This window comes from Carassius carassius, chromosome 5 (genome assembly GCF_963082965.1).
Source record: "Carassius carassius chromosome 5, fCarCar2.1, whole genome shotgun sequence".
Lineage (NCBI taxonomy): Eukaryota > Metazoa > Chordata > Actinopteri > Cypriniformes > Cyprinidae > Carassius > Carassius carassius.
Window position 1 is genome coordinate 29,087,851 of NC_081759.1, and position 15,868 is coordinate 29,103,718.

Here is a 15,868-nt window from a genome sequence, read left to right on the forward strand (position 1 = left end):
TACAGCAATAAAACAACACTGATCATCAAATAATCAAAAATTAAACTGATTAAAAACATCAACAAGTTTATCACTTTATACTTTTTATTTAATATAAAATTGCATTTGACACCAGATTTCCATGATGAATTTATGGACATTTATTTTTTTACCCCTTCTATCCCCCATTGGCTTCATGCACAAATGGCACCAACTGACATGAATATGTAATACAGGTTTGCATATTTTACTGCACCTAGACTCTTCATTAGAGCATATTTGTTCATTTTCTTTCTTTGGTTAGTTTTCTGACGAACAATGCTACCAATGGGCTAAACGCACTTAAAAAATGTTTTTAAAGTAAAACATAAGAGAAGAAAATGGCATAAGTGACCCACATAACCCCAGTGGCTGACCAGCTGCATGCTGGTGTTTCTCTGGAGTAAGTGCTATACTGTGCGAGAAACAAGAGAGTGAGAGCAGTGTAAAGCATAAAGTAATTATTGCATATAAGCACTGAACTGACTGCAGGCCTTCACATCGCTTAAGAGTACATTGTCAGCTGCAACCACTGTGAAGAGACAAGAGTTTATTTTATAATTACATATTACAGAACATTTTATCCTCAGTAAATTTGATACTAATTTTAAGAGAATGTCAACTTTTTCTTACCTCCTGAACATTGACCTTGATTGTGCCATCATTGTCTTTGTCAAGAGTCTTGAAGGCACCTGGTGTCGAAATATGACACGAGTCAATATGTTTAAATGCTCCATTAATAAAATAATTTAATTTATTCTGTATACATTTACTGACACATAGTTTAAAATCACTAAGCATTTAAAGATAGTTTACACCTTGCAAACACACTTTAACATGCAGATCCAAAGAGACATCCCAGAGTCTAAAACAACAATTTATTTAAACCACGCTGAAAAACATCTAATTCCAAAATTACAGTTTTTTTCGACCTAATAAATAAGATCTCTTTAAAGCCCCTTTCACACTGCAATTCCGGCAAATACACGGGTAATGTGTCCCGGCAATTGTTCCCGGGTCGCTAGATTTTGCACTTTCAAACTGCTAGTGATTACCCGGAATATGTGCATGCTTTCACACACAACCCGTAAAGATCCCGTAACGACACGTGACAATAGGGCGTGACGTGTAATGTACGAGTCGAAAACATTAGGCACATTATACTTTCACTGAAACTGGCGAACGATCTCGGCGTCAGCACGGAAAGTGAGGAACTAACTGATCTCTGCTTCATTACAGTTTGTACATATTTTTTCGTCAAGAATGTTGATCTTCCTTCAAATCACCTGGTAAAAAATGCGTCATCACTACGACACGGCATTAGATCTGGCTTTTGTTCACACATCGCTCGTTCCGGGACTGAACCCGGCAATGTTACTAGGTCCCCGACCCGAGATCAGTCCCAGAATCAATCCCGGGACATGTTTGCTTTCACACAGAAGGCGACCCGGCAATGTTCCGGCAATTTGCCAGGTCGGACATGCAGTGTGAAAGGGGCTTAATAAACATAGTCAAAGAATTAACAAAATGTGAAATTTCCCAAAGCCTGCAGGGGGATCAAGAAGTAACTAAATTGAGTAAATTTGACAAAATACCCTCAAATCCTCATCAGCTGCTCTTAAAAATGCATGAAAATTGATTAACGAAAACGATTTTCTTTCTTGTTTTGACGTCCCTATAGGCTTTAAGTAACACCAGAGAGTTGTAATACTTGCTATTGACCTTTTTCACATTTCCGGGTTTCTCAGCAGCGGAAGTTGGGTTAACTTATATAATTTATAAAAAATAAAACAATATTTTTTTGCATTCCCATTTGCTCAAATAGCAAAAGAAAAACTGAATGACACTGTTTTCATGACTTTCAATAAAAGGAAAAAAACGGAGTGATAACGGCAGTCAGAAGAGAGAAATATGTCACATTTACCGTCCCTCCTGTGGCCTTTAACTATTTTTTTTATTTGATACAAAGGTGATATAATACAAATTATTTTATTAAATTACATTATTATATTATGTTGTTACAAATGTGCACATATTTAAAAAATATTTTATAAAAACTTTTAAGGCTTTACGATGCTGATGACTGTTAAGCGTGTCATTCCATCAGTTTGTGGAAAGGGTCGACTGCTAGTCAGAGACATGTGGCAATGGGGGAGGGGTAATTCTGATTTTAGAAAGCATTTTGTTGGACAAACCCTTGTAGTGCTTGAGTGTGCAAGCTGAGTCATCATTCAACTCGAGCTGTACACTACCGCATGGTTTCAAAGCAGACACTGACTAAAGACCACAAAATTTAGATAAAGTGCCTGCATATCTTAAGAGTGAACAATAAGTTAACCATGCAGCTGTCATTTTATTATGTGGCTACAAAACCAGCCATCTTTTAGATTAAAGAAAACAAGACAAGTCAATGCATACATTTCCAGATCCTGTTACTCCCTTATTTCCTCGTCATTTTCTTTGCTCACTCTACTTTATGTACTCCAGAAAGAAACTAATTAAACTATAAACTATAAACATAAAAAAAAACCTGTGCCCGGTTGCATGAAACTCCTTAAGCTAAGAAATCCCTTAGATATAAGGTTAAGGACACCCTTAGTGAAACTTGGGTTGCATGAAAAAACCCTAAGGGTTTCCTTAAGGAACTTAAGGCTGTTATTAAGTTTTTCCCCTTAATTATCTAAGTGTTCCCTTAAGCGTTGCTACAAAGTCCTTAGTGACCATTTCACCGTAATACATTTAAGGGACCAAAACAGCTCCCTTAAGTCAATTTAAACTCAAAATACGATGGCTGATTTAGTGTTAATTGAAGAGGAGGAAATACCAAGGCGTGTTTTTAATGATCGTAATAATCCCTTGGAGACGATGACGTTTTTTGGTTTTCTGTTATGTTTGTACTCTCCCTAGCAAAAATATATTAATACAAGTGTGATTTTAGCAAGGGTTTGGATTTGTGGTTCGTTATGTTCTGTTTACTGTTAGAGGTAGTAAATATAGCAACCATGGCGATCTTTGCCGTATGTTGTCAGAAACTACTGTGAAACGCTAAGTATAAACACTTAGGTAAGGGTGACAGTTAAGAGGTTTCTTGCAACGCTCTTAATGAAATCCCTTACCTCAGGGATTTTTTCTCCCTCAGGGATACCCTCACTTAAGGAGTTTCATGCAACCGGGCACTGATTCTAGAATCAACTTACGGCACATGGCATCAAGTCTCACAAGGCAACCAATGTAATTGTCAAAGTCCATGTTTCCACTCTCATCGCTATATCGGCGAATAATCATCTGAAAGAGCTGATCATTCAAAGGGAAACCTGTCAGAGTTACAAGAGACAAAATGATTTTGAGTACGAACAAAGTTCAAATGTAAACAAAGGTGTATGTTTGCAGTGTAATTTACGACAGCTTCGAACGCAGCTCAGCCAATCAGAATCAAGGACCGGAACTATCCGTTTTATAAGATCTTATTTTTACCAATAAATTATCATTCTATCTTATTAAGACCTTCATGTTATAAATATACACACTGATCAAATAAAGAATACATTACAAAAGTTAAAGAATAACTTTTTAATTTATTTTTGATTTATTAATGTCGCCAGTACAGATGGTGATAATGTGATGCACAATGGGTGTTTACCTGCAGCTCTGAAGGCAGCTGGAAGCTCATCTGCTCCAATAGTTCCTGAGTGATCCCGGTCATAACTCTTATAAACTCCCTATAAAACAGACACCCTATTATGTGTTTCAGTCTTTCATCTATTTAGTCTTAATACAGAGTTGCTGTTTTACAGTCATAGCGAAACATGTAACTCTTTAATCAGCAATATGAATAGACCAAAACACAGAAACTAACAAATATACAGCTAAGTAAATCAAAACTCTATTTGAAAATCACATCTTCCAGCTGTGGTGTGACATCTTCTACTCACCTGCCATTTTTTGATGTTGTTCCAGAGGTGTTTAAACTCATGGAAGCCCAGTTTACCCGTGCTGTCACTCTGGAGCACAGTGTCAAGATCAAACACCATCAAGCAATCTCAATACCAGCCTCAAAGACTATTGGTATGGGTATTCATTGGTTAATTTATATTATATTTAATGTCACTTTATATCTGTCTTTCATACTGTACATTATAATATTGTGTTGCCTAAATTCACTTGTAGCATCTAAAAACAGTCTTCAAACAGACTGGAAACTTCCAGGTAGTCCCCTCGAATACGCTGGCCCTTTAGACACCTCCGATCTAAAATGACTGATTTTATGTTTTAGTTTTATTTAAATTATACAGCCATTTACAAGTTATCCGCCATGACAATAATTATCGCTTTATCAGTATTCACCAGAATTGTTGTAATAGATTTTCTACTAAAATCACTGTCTTTGTTGTGTTCAGATCAAATGAGGCAGGATACATCCATGACAGCCACCATACTTCTACATGACTCGATGGTAAAGCCATCTGTCTTCAGATCACCATCTGCAACAACACAAAGGCCAGAGAGAATCAGCATCATATAGCAGCAAACATAAGGCTACACACACATACACACATAAACCACTCACGTTTGGAAATGATTTTGTTGAGGATATTCATCAGTTCATTGGGGCTTACTTCCATGTCCTGAAACCAAAGGAAATGTTTACGATTGCCAGTGTTTAATGTAGGTACTGGTGTATATATGAATATTTGTTTGTCAAATACTAACATCTCCAGCGAGCTGCTGGAACACTCTGCGGAACTGCTTCTCTTCTTCAGACTCATTGGCCTCAGCATAAGCCAGTGGTCTGCGGGGTGGGGGCTGGGGAGGGATGGCAATATTATCGGCATCTCTCCACACATAAAAAATCCACTGACTGTATAAGCACAACCCTAATGCGAATATTCGTAATGTTGAAAGAACTCTTGATCTCTCATATTTTGTAATTAAATAATCCAATGTCTCTCTAAATGACATTTTACTCTACGTTACTCTACAGCATCTTTAAGATACAGACATTACTTCAATGAATGTTTGCTTTATTTATTGAAACATCAAAAAGGCATTAAATTAGATAACTCTACATGGTGTTTCTCTAGCTCAGTTCAGTTTTTAGCAAGAACATGCAGTTATATCACTATTAGGGTCAAATATGTGACACTGCATAATCTTTCAAGAAATTGATCAATCGGTAAATAATAAATCAACAGAGACTGAGCAATATGCATGTGCATATATATTGCCCTATTATCGGTTTATCAACAAACAATTTCATTGTTTAATCAGTATTTCTATATCAGTTATTGGTAAACTTGTATATCTAATAATAATGATATGTTTTAATATAAAATGTATTTTAAATTATCTACATTTCTTTTTTTTATTAGAAAACAGATAATTTATTTATTGGTTATTTTGATTTATTCTATATTTACTTGTTGATAATTGATAGTTTGATTGATTTATTTTTTTCAATTAATTTATAAAATATTTTATTGATAAAATTTGGACTGAGTAAATAAATATCCCAAATGGTTACAGAGTGGCAACTATGGGACATATATTTATTTCCATTAATTATTGACTTTTCAAAGAATTCAAAGAAATAATGTAATTCTGCAGCAATAATACAGATTTATCTCACATTTATCCTGAATGTAAATATTGGATCTTTTTTGAAATGGATCAATGATGACTGACAACAAGCATCAGACACACTTATGTATAATACTACACTGAGAACTCCTGTTACTCACAGGATCTGAAGGCACAAACTGGCCAGGGTCAATATTGCTGTGGGAACAAGATAAGAAGGCATAGTTATGCTTTCATATTAATTTCACAAACACAAAAAGTCACAGCTGTATAAGTACATAAAGCTGGTTCCGTGATTGGTAGTAAATCGCCATCACCTGCTTTCAGATGGAGCGGCATTTAATACACAGAGCTGTAGTTCACTGACAAGCTACGCAATATTGCGTTCATAATCGAATGTGATTCATCTGCGATTATGAATGCGATATATGGCTCTGTGTAGTAAATGCCACTCCATCTGAAAGCAGGTGATGGCGATTTACTACCAATCATGGAACCGGCTTTACTGACAAGATGTGCTAGACAATCGCATGTGATTAAATGCACAGCCCTAACACGAAGTAATTTAAATTGCAGTATAATATAAACTGTTTTATGTACTGAAGAAGGAAGAGAAAGAGTCTATAGTGACATATTGCCTCACCTGACCACATCAATAATGCCTCCAATAAGTTTCTTGGCTAGAAACATCTTGTGGCACAAATGGTTCAGTCACTCTAAAGGAAAAAGAGAGAAAGAATTGTTATACAACACACATACACACATACAGTAGAAATCAAAATTAGACCTACCTATAGTTTTCTAAATTTCAAGATCTATGCTAAGTCCTATTAGAAGTTATCCTAAAAGGAGGATATTTTTTCTTAGGCATATTTTAAATAGGGGTGTGCACGGATAGTCGAACATTCTAATATTCATTGTGCTCTAATTATTCGATAAATAAAAATGATATTCGAATTTCTGTGATTCTCCACGGCATATTTGAAGATGTATGCAATAATGCATGTATGAATAAGGGGCCGTTCACATATCGCGCCTAAAAACTTGTGGAAAACGCTAACCGCGCCGCTTTCTCCTTCTTTCCAAAGCGCTTCGGCAGAAGCCCTCCTGAGGCGTCTGCCGTTGCTAAGCAACAATGACGCGATCTCTCCATGAAGACGCGGAAATTTCAGCAAAGGATAAATGGATTTGCAGCTCTAAAATCGCTTTCAGTAGCTCTGCTACTAAATTTATTTCAAAATGGCAATCCATATACAGCTATGATAAGCTGTTCCTTCATCTTGGCTGAGCTTTCAACGTTGTTACGGGAAAGTTGCACCGCATCGAATCACAGAAAGTGACCGAATTCAAGAACATTGTTGCGGCATCTCTCAAGCAACAAATAAACACCGCTAACTTGGAGAATGCAGTGAAAACACCTCCCTCTCGCGTCTGCCCTAGACCCTCGGCACAAACATCTCCGGTTTCTCAATGAAAACATGAGAGAAGTAAAAAAAAAAAAAACTTTTTGAACATTATCAGAGCATTTTCCTTGATGCAAGTGGTGCGGATGCAGCCGCCGCCACCAACGATGAAGAGGATGCAATGCCCACTCGTCGGAAAAGGCTGAGCCAGTTCTTCGATGATTGCGATGATTCCAGAGAGTCCAGCCAAGATGAGTGGGAACAGTTCTTGCTGGAGCCATGTATTCCACCAGAGGAGGATCCCATTCAGTGGTGAAATGAAAACACGAAGCGCTTCACAAAACTTATTCGCTTAGCACACCGTTATTTGCGAGTCCCGCCAACGTCTGTGTCGTCAGAGCGCGTTTTCTCCGCAGCAGGCCTTATTGTAAACAGACTAAGTAGCCGACTTCCCCCTGATCATGTTTACATGCCCTTATTTCTTAACAAGAACATGTAAAACAATAGAAAAAAAGCAAAAAAGATTTGCTGACAGTTTCAAAGTTAAGTGTAGGCTACATTCTACAATACCCTAATTGCTGCAGGCTGCTTTATGTTTTTTCTTTGTTCACTTTTTTTTTTTTTTGCTTTTAATGTGTTCTTTTGTTTGTTTGCACGCATTGTTGAAGGTTTTCAGCTACAAAACACGACGTGTAATGTTCAAGCTTATTGTGTGTAAACTTGTTCAAAATAACAGAAACAATAAATGTTGCTGAAAAATAACGTCTGTCTCATTAAACTTAATTTAAATAAACGAATATTCGTTTTTTGTGAGCTCAAATATTCAAATGTGATATTTGCGGAAAACGCCCATCCCTAATTTTATAGTAAAGTATAGAAAACCTATGTAAGAAATAAATAAAAAAAAGAAGAAGTCGAGAACAATTACAGATACCTCAAAGTTATTGGTGTTAATCTGGTCCCTGGTCCTAATTTCTTCAATTACATGACAACTATTTATCTGGAAGGAGTTTGCAAGATTGTGGGCTGCTCTAAGGTTACTGAAACCCTGTGACATGAGGCTGTCCAGATGAAGGCTAAAGGGGTGACGCTTTCAGACATTGCAAGAAAAGCTGGTCATTCCAAGTCTGTGGTTTCTTGAATATTATAGCTTTACAGTGACTAATTAAAGTCTCCCAAATAGGCTGGTCGTCCAAATAAGACAAATGCATGAGAAGACAGGATAATGCAGAGTCTGACTAAAAGTGCACTCTGCAGCGACAAAGCCACTCATCAGCAGAAAGAATCAAAATGCTAAGATCACCTTTGCTGAGGAGCATGTTGTGTGGATAAAGGAGGACTGGTCTAAGGTTCACTTTAGTGATGAGAGCATATTTCATTTATTTGGGTCAGATGGGATGCATTATATTCGGCGTCAAAGTCAGTGAAAGGTGGAGGAGGAAGTGTCATGCTTTGGGGAATGTTTTCTCATACAGCTACATGGCAGAGTGAATGCAAATGTTTTATCAGAACCTCCTGTGGTAACCTGCAGTTCCTATTCTGCAAGCATCTCCCAATCAGCCTGCAATTTTCCCTGTTACACTAGAAAATTGGTAAAGCAGCTCCTTGAAACTAAGAATATTGAAATGGCGAGCCCAGAGTGCTGATTTTAGCAACAAAGTTATGGCTAAGAACCCCATTACAGCTACCAAACTATTAAACAGAGTGGAAGATGAGTGGATCAAGATGTGTGTGTGTTTATGTATGTACATATATTGTCACTAACTGCACCAAACCAACCTTAAATCAGTGAATACGTGACTGTTGAAACGTTTAATACAAAAAAGTGAGCACACTGGGGGTTGCGAATGTCAATCATCTGTGTTTACTCCATGCGGACACACCTATTACAAATATGTCCCCCGTCCATCCACCACCCAGACCGCAAATTAAGAAAAAAAACCTCAATTTCAACAGGAAGAACGTATAAACTGGCATTAACTTTCTCTTAGATAACCGTTTGCAACAGATTGAGGATGTAGGGGCAATTCAGGGGCGTTTTCAACTTTTCAGATCGCTTTAAATACGAACTATACGGCGTAATTTTCTTGCCGAATATCTGTTTTGTAGGCAGAAATCCTGTCCAGAGAACAGCATTTGTAAGTCCTTTTAAAAATGGTTGGCATTTAACTAATAATCTGAGCAATCAAGCATGAACGTATTATTAGATACTCAACTAAATTTGGATGAGAGTTAAACATGCTAACACGCTAAACCAGCTAACGTTAATCAATCATGACTCCGCATTAAACAAGGAAAAGTAGTAAGTAACATGAATTTACCAGACAATACTTTTGCTACTACACGTGTTAAGATATTTTTTATCTTGCTGTTAAGGGCGTACAAAAGATTAAACTCACCAGTTAGCAGCGGAAGGTAATGTAAACTTGTCGTCTGTCACACGGCAGTGGCAGTACACATACCCGGATTCCAAAATAACTTACGCAAACGGCGTAAAGCCAGAGTGAAATCACCAACACCCACCCATAAGAACGATACGCAAACAGTGTAGAAAAAACCTGAGCGACGAGTTCTATTTTGCATGTCCGACTGGTACAGGATTATACAAGTGTGTCAAAAATAAAGTCAACAACAGTACATAAATACAGCAATTTATTCATGCTGCAAAACATCCATTTATTATCTTTAAGCAAAACATGGTCAATGTAGATCCGTCTGTAAAAGATTAGACAACCTTGTGTAGACCTTTAGCTTAGAGAGGAAAAATATTTCAAAGGCTGTCGCATACATGCCACCCAGTAAGGTATCTATAGTAAAATATCCTTACAGACACTAATGCTCTGCGTGTACAATAATATATTGTAGTCACTTTGTGTATTGCACTTTCACACTTTGCTTTGAGAGTGTAAACATGTATAACCTGTTTGTCTGGTTCAAAGTTCAGGCAAGTGTCTGAATGTATTACTTCTTGCCAAGCAACAAATTGGCCCGGATGACTTTGGGAACATTGCGAATGGTAAGAGAGACTCTGGTGCTACGGGTCAGCGTGTCCCCCACCTGAGCCCCTGTTGATGAGAGATTCATCACATGCTCTGACAAAATATCCTCACAAACTCCCTGAATACCATGCAGATAAAGCTTGTACATGTCATCTTGGAGAATCAGCAGACTTCTTTGTTGTACCAACAGTGATAGCATGTAGCGACTTTCTTCTGTTTGAGGAATTTCAGACTGCAGGGAGAAGAGGAGAACGTAAGAGACTGGTGCGCTTGTGTTTGATAGTTTAATTGTTTACCTGAGCTTGTCTGCTGCTACCTGAGTCTGACAAACAGGCTTGTAGAAATCCAGAAGTGTATGAGAACCCAGACTGATAGTTGTTACTGTGGGGTGGTACAGTGGTCCATCCTCATGAGGCTGATGAGGGCAGAACGAAGGTTAAAATGAAAATAGGTGTGTTGGAAATTAAAAGGTAATGAACTATCTTTACCATAATTCCCTCCCCTGGCCTGTATTCATTTACAAGCACATGATTAGCTGTCTTTCCAGCAAAAGCTCCAAGAGACGATATTTTCTCGGTGTACTTTAGAAGCCAATCAGGGAGTTTCTCAGCAAGCATTCCTTTGGGATTTGGCAATCCACCTGGGAAAAATTAATCAATCAATTTTTTTTTGGTTTGATCAAACAGATAAAGATAAAGTAAATCAGACACTAGGGATTAACCCTATAATATAGCATACTGTATCATATTTGATAGATTATAACTAATAAATGATTCTATATATATAAAAATTATATATATATATATATATAAATTCTAAAAATATCCATCTTCAGGTTGTGGTACACATCTTTTTATATATAAAAAAAAACCATAAGCATAATTTTTATATTGTTCGTAATATTCCAAAATGAAAATGTTTAAGTCATACTACTAAGACATATTAGACAGTTTGAGCCTCTGAACAAACTTTTTTTGAAGTTACTGTATAGGCCATAAAAGCATGACACATCAAATATGATACAAAACATTAAAGGGATTGTTCACCCAAAAATGAAAATTCTGTCATTAATTACTCACCCTCATGTCGTAAGACCTTCATTCACCTTCGGAACACAAATTAAGATTTTTGATGAAATCCAAGAGTTTACTGACCCACTGACTGAACAAAAGAACAATAATATGCAAGTACTATAAAAAGTCACAGTTAGCTTAGCGTAGTACACGTAGCAAGGTTTTAAAAAAAATTTCACAAAAGAAAACAGATAGAATAGAAAAATAATAGAGTAAGCTAGTGTTACAGGCCATTCTGCTTTTGTTAATTGTATAATAAATAAAAAGAAAATAAATAAGTAGAATAAAAATTTTAATAAATAAATAGAGTGCAAGTATAAAAGAATAGAATAAGATCAGAGAGTGCTAGAGTTAGAGGGTCAAAATAAAGATGTAAGAGATGTGTTTTTATCAGATTCTTGAAGATGGCTGAGGACTCAGCTGCTCTCATCGAGTTGGGCAGGTCATTCCACCAGAAGGGAACATTTAATTTAAAAGTCCTTTTAAGTGATTTTGTGCCTCTTTGGGATGGCACAATAAAGCAAAGTTCACTTGCAGAACACAAAAAAAAAAAAAAAAAAAAAATCACTTTTGACAACAAAAAGTCTTCTCGTAGCTTCATGAAATAAAGGTTGAACTAGTGTTGTCAAAAGACCCGGTACTTTGGTACCAAGTCGGTACTAATTTTTAAATGTGATGGTACCAGGTTTCTTTAAGTACCGGTAGTACCGAGGTCCCGTTCAAACCCGGTTCATGATTTCCGCGAAGCAGAAAACGAGGACGGAATCTCAAAATCCAGTCATGAAAATGAAACTTACATTTTAATATGGACAGTCACGGAATTTGTCAAAGTTAGCATAAATTAATCAAATCAAATCTCCATATGGACCAGTATCTGTAAATGTTAAGCCGCAAAAGTTGTTTGAAATATGAATCTGTGTGAATTAATGAATGGCAGAGACATGCGGGTTTGTTTACTACATAGACTGAAGCGCATGACGCTTGCATTAATTTCAGCATCTGAGCTTCAGAGTTCTCTCTCCATCAAGCGATCTCAATGGACGCACAGCGCACCTGTATTTGATGCTCTGTAAACTTTTTGTGAAGGCGCACGACTCACCGTCGCTTTACTGATAGCGCTGTTTCTCACACATGCAAAGAGAGAGAGAGCGAGAGTCTTACCACGCTGAATCGACACGCTATATGTAAACTATTCTTTGTTATCTTCTCCTGTCAAAATAATGGAGTTCATTTAGAATTATTCATATTCATTTTCGAACAAGCAGAAGACATACCGGTTTCTCCGGTAGTGGGCGGAGCTAATGCGCAAATCGCAATTTCATTGGCTGGCGCTGATCTAGTACCGTCCCTGTTTTGATTTCAGCAAATCATTTTGACCGAACGCAGACAACGTGATTAGGGATGGGATGGTATGAAAATTTAATATCACGATTATAGTGACTAAAATTATCACGATTATCAATATTATCACGGTTTTGTTGAAACGAGATGAAAGTGTTCAAAAATAGTTGATGCTCACACTGAAAACATTTCAGCAAGTTTTATATTTAATAATCAACAAACAACTAATAAAACAAGCAACTCTATGCACTTAATTTAAAGAAAGATTAAATTCTGTGGCATTTCCTTCCTTACAATGAAAAGTGTAGAAGCATCGAAAAGTCACTGACTTTCGCCATTCCTTCTCGAAAAAAAACAAAAAAACTTTATGCGCTGCGCTTGCGTCAGACTGTTGCTGGCTGGACATGATTTAATAGCGAGTTATTAAAACCGCGATAATCAAACACGGTTTTAATGATAATTCATTTTTAAACGATATTACTAACCTTCAGCACATTTTATCACGGTTATCGATAAAACCGGTTATCGTCCCATCCCTAAACGTGATTAATATTCATGAACCCAGCAGCTCATCAATTCATAGTGCATTGTATATACATTAGTATGATAGTAGAATTAGTAGTAGTATTATCTTTTAATAATAATTAATATGATCTATTACTATTTTTTTTTACAGAAACCCTCAATGACCAAAAATATCTTAAGCATCACCACCAGTCTTAAGTTCAGTTAAAATGACAAATATGTATTCATTAGGCCTAAAAGTTCACTTTTACATTGGCATTGTGCTAGAAATATTACTATTATTTAGTAAAATGTATGAGATACTGCTACTACTGTTGAAAAAATTTATAAAAATTTATTTTTTTAAAGAAATAAATCACAATATTTCTTCCATGTTTTAATTTTAATAGCAAATCCCCTTTATTTACCAAAAATAAAATGTGTTTAAATTTCATAAATTAAAAGACAAATTAAATTTGGGTGAAACTTGTTTACTGTTTTTCATAATTATATAACTGTAGAAAAACTTTAAACACAATTGTAAATAAGTATAAAGAATGGCATTGGTTTTATTTTTAGTGCTAAAAAGTTATTTTTTTTTAATTAGCATATTTTTGTGTTTTGCTTTGGTACCGAAATTGGTACCGAGAACCGTGGATTTTCACTGGTATCGGTACCGAATACTGAAATTTTGGTACCGTGACAACACTAGGTTGAACCACTGATGCCCCTTGGAGAATTTTAAAAATGTCCTCCTTACTACATTTCTGGGCCTTGTATGTGTGAGATCTGTTGCTGTCTATGTAGGGTCAGAAAGCTCTCGGATTTCCAAAATATCTTAATTTGTGTTCCAAAGATAAACGAAGGTCTTGTATACGAAGAAGGGTTTGGAAAGACATGATGGGGAGTAATAATCAATGACAATTTGTAGATGACATTTTTAGATGAACTATCCCTTTAAACTTTATTCTTATTATCACTGAACTAAAAGTTCCATAATAAACTGTTCTATTGGAAAAAAGGGGGGGGGGGGGGGGGGGGAAATCTGACTATATCAGACTTCACATGGTTAAGTAAGTATTTGCATTGATTAATTGCGTATGTAAAATAAAGCCTGTTACTGACCCCAGTTCTGTAGCCTCCTCCCTGACAACTGTGTCCACTTGGGCTTGGGAGCTCTGTATACCTTACAAAAGAGACACAGGCCAGTATATGAAGCACTACTGACATGTTATATAGGTGCGGATTGTAGCATTACAGGAAAATCGGGCCATTTAAAAGTCCTACCTGCTGCAACAGACACTCCTCCTCAGCCTCCGTTATAAAATTTGGAACATAATAAACAGTTGGAGGAGCCTAAATATAAATCACGTAATTAAAAACAATAATATCCGTTCATTTAAAAATAAAAAATGTCAAATCTCTTACCTCCTTCACAACGAACTTTTCCAGGTCAGCAGAAATGTTACACGGATTTGCCGTCGCTGTCATCACGTCAATATTTAACCATTACAGATTTATCGGCAATGCAAGAAACTGTCATGACACACGCGAGTCTCTAAGCAAGCATTCTATGACTAAACCTTAATTTAAAAGTGCTTCATCAATATTTACAGTAGCATCTAGGTTTTAAATCACTGAACTGTTGCTGAATGAGCGGGATTTTCATCAATGTGAGTGGTTTCCTCGTGTACTGTAGTAGTGACACGTGTGACTCACCGTTGCCCTCTACAGGTTTGGAGCGGAAGTGCACATTAACAGAGGGCGCTGTGACCATCGACATGAATCGTCAGGATTGTAACGTTTCGCATGTAGCATGATTTGGATCAACAGAAGACCACGGCGTGCAGGGTGTAGCTACATGAACGCCTCCAAAAGACTAAAGACAAAATTTATTTACTAAATCAAATACATTTATTTATAATATTAGATGTTTTGCATTTAAGTAAAGTAGGTTATAAAATAGGTTACCTGTGTTTATGGGTTCTAACTATATGGACTACCTTTCTCCCCCGTTCCAGCTGAAATACCCCCTCCTTCTCGATCTCTTCTTTTCAAATCAACTCCCAATTCGAGCCTGCAGCTCTGCAGCTCTGGTTTCCATGGCAACGCAGAGCAAGAGCCCCGTCTTGAATCAGCCATGGTTTCCTTCATTAATAGTTATTGATCAAGTGTGATAATGCTAACCACATCAACCCAGGAGCACAGTGCAGGACTGCATATGCCTGTCGCTCTTGACCACTGGAAGCAGAGAAAGAAACAGCCCAGCATGTAAATGTTGATACTAGCCACTGCAGTGTGTGTTGCATAAACTGAGAAAGACCAACAACTGTGAAGCACAAACATACAAATGTGTAGCATAATAAACAACGTACACATTTCAAATGTATATTTCATGCATACTCCTGCAAAAAAACACAGTGATTTGATGTTTTAGCTGATGGGGTTGCCAGATATGCTGCTCAGTGCTTCATGCATCATTAGAAATGCTGTGAATCATTCTGAAAAAGCAGCTAGAGTGAGTGGGGTAATATGTATTTACCTGGTTGTAGTGTTGCGGTTTTTGGGGGAATTTGGGTTGCCAAGGTTACACAGGAATAGTGATGAAATCGTGACAGGAATACGCCTGTATTCTGACACTCTACTCAAAGCCATGCTCCACACAAACTTGTCGCCTTGACAACATGATTTAATGATGAGATCCTCCCCTACAACTATCTTTGAATATCAGACACCTCTATACAGTAATCTCACAGATTACTTCAGTACATCCTTCTCCTATGATTAGACAAGACACTGTTCTGCCATTTCAAAAGGGGAAGGCTGGATTGTATTGCGCACAAACGGTCTGCATTTCTGATGACCTTGAATGCAGATGAAGGTGACACAGCATCACATTTGTAACTAAAAATCACAGTTACAGCTAAACAGTCCAGAGGAAACTGGAGTGCTC

The 15,868-nt window shown here is 36.9% G+C and overlaps 2 protein-coding genes across 2 annotated transcripts; both read right to left on the reverse strand.

The window, feature by feature from the left end:
* Positions 1–66: 66 nt before the first annotated feature.
* On the reverse strand, positions 67–9,474 carry capns1a (calpain, small subunit 1 a). The gene is made up of 11 exons (XM_059550503.1): positions 9,398–9,474; positions 6,239–6,311; positions 5,757–5,793; positions 4,729–4,821; positions 4,586–4,643; positions 4,435–4,499; positions 3,951–4,019; positions 3,659–3,737; positions 3,216–3,332; positions 652–710; positions 67–550 (listed from the first exon to the last, which is right to left on the reverse strand). Exons 2-11 carry the CDS (start codon positions 6,283–6,285, stop codon positions 524–526), a joined length of 651 nt encoding a protein of 216 aa, XP_059406486.1. The 5' UTR covers positions 6,286–6,311; positions 9,398–9,474; the 3' UTR covers positions 67–523.
* A 163-nt stretch (positions 9,475–9,637) lies between these two features.
* alkbh6 (alkB homolog 6) lies at positions 9,638–15,596 on the reverse strand. The gene is made up of 7 exons (XM_059549189.1): positions 15,458–15,596; positions 14,344–15,156; positions 14,203–14,271; positions 14,041–14,101; positions 10,486–10,637; positions 10,314–10,412; positions 9,638–10,229 (listed from the first exon to the last, which is right to left on the reverse strand). Exons 2-7 carry the CDS (start codon positions 14,404–14,406, stop codon positions 9,960–9,962), a joined length of 714 nt encoding a protein of 237 aa, XP_059405172.1. The 5' UTR covers positions 14,407–15,156; positions 15,458–15,596; the 3' UTR covers positions 9,638–9,959.
* Positions 15,597–15,868: the final 272 nt, after the last annotated feature.

Coding starts and splice junctions, on each gene's coding strand:
- capns1a (XM_059550503.1), bottom strand. CDS start 6,285: ATGTTTCTAGCCAAGAAACTTATTGGAGGCATTATTGATGTGGTCAG. Junction 4,020..4,434: donor GTATGGTGGCTGTCATGGAT/GTATCCTGCCTC, acceptor ACTGTGCTCCAG/AGTGACAGCACGGGTAAACT. Junction 711..3,215: donor GAGACTTGATGCCATGTGCC/GTAAGTTGATTC, acceptor TTTCGACACCAG/GTGCCTTCAAGACTCTTGAC.
- alkbh6 (XM_059549189.1), bottom strand. CDS start 14,406: ATGACAGCGACGGCAAATCCGTGTAACATTTCTGCTGACCTGGAAAAG. Junction 14,102..14,202: donor AGGAGTGTCTGTTGCAGCAG/GTAGGACTTTTA, acceptor CTCTTTTGTAAG/GTATACAGAGCTCCCAAGCC. Junction 10,413..10,485: donor GGCCAGGGGAGGGAATTATG/GTAAAGATAGTT, acceptor TGCCCTCATCAG/CCTCATGAGGATGGACCACT.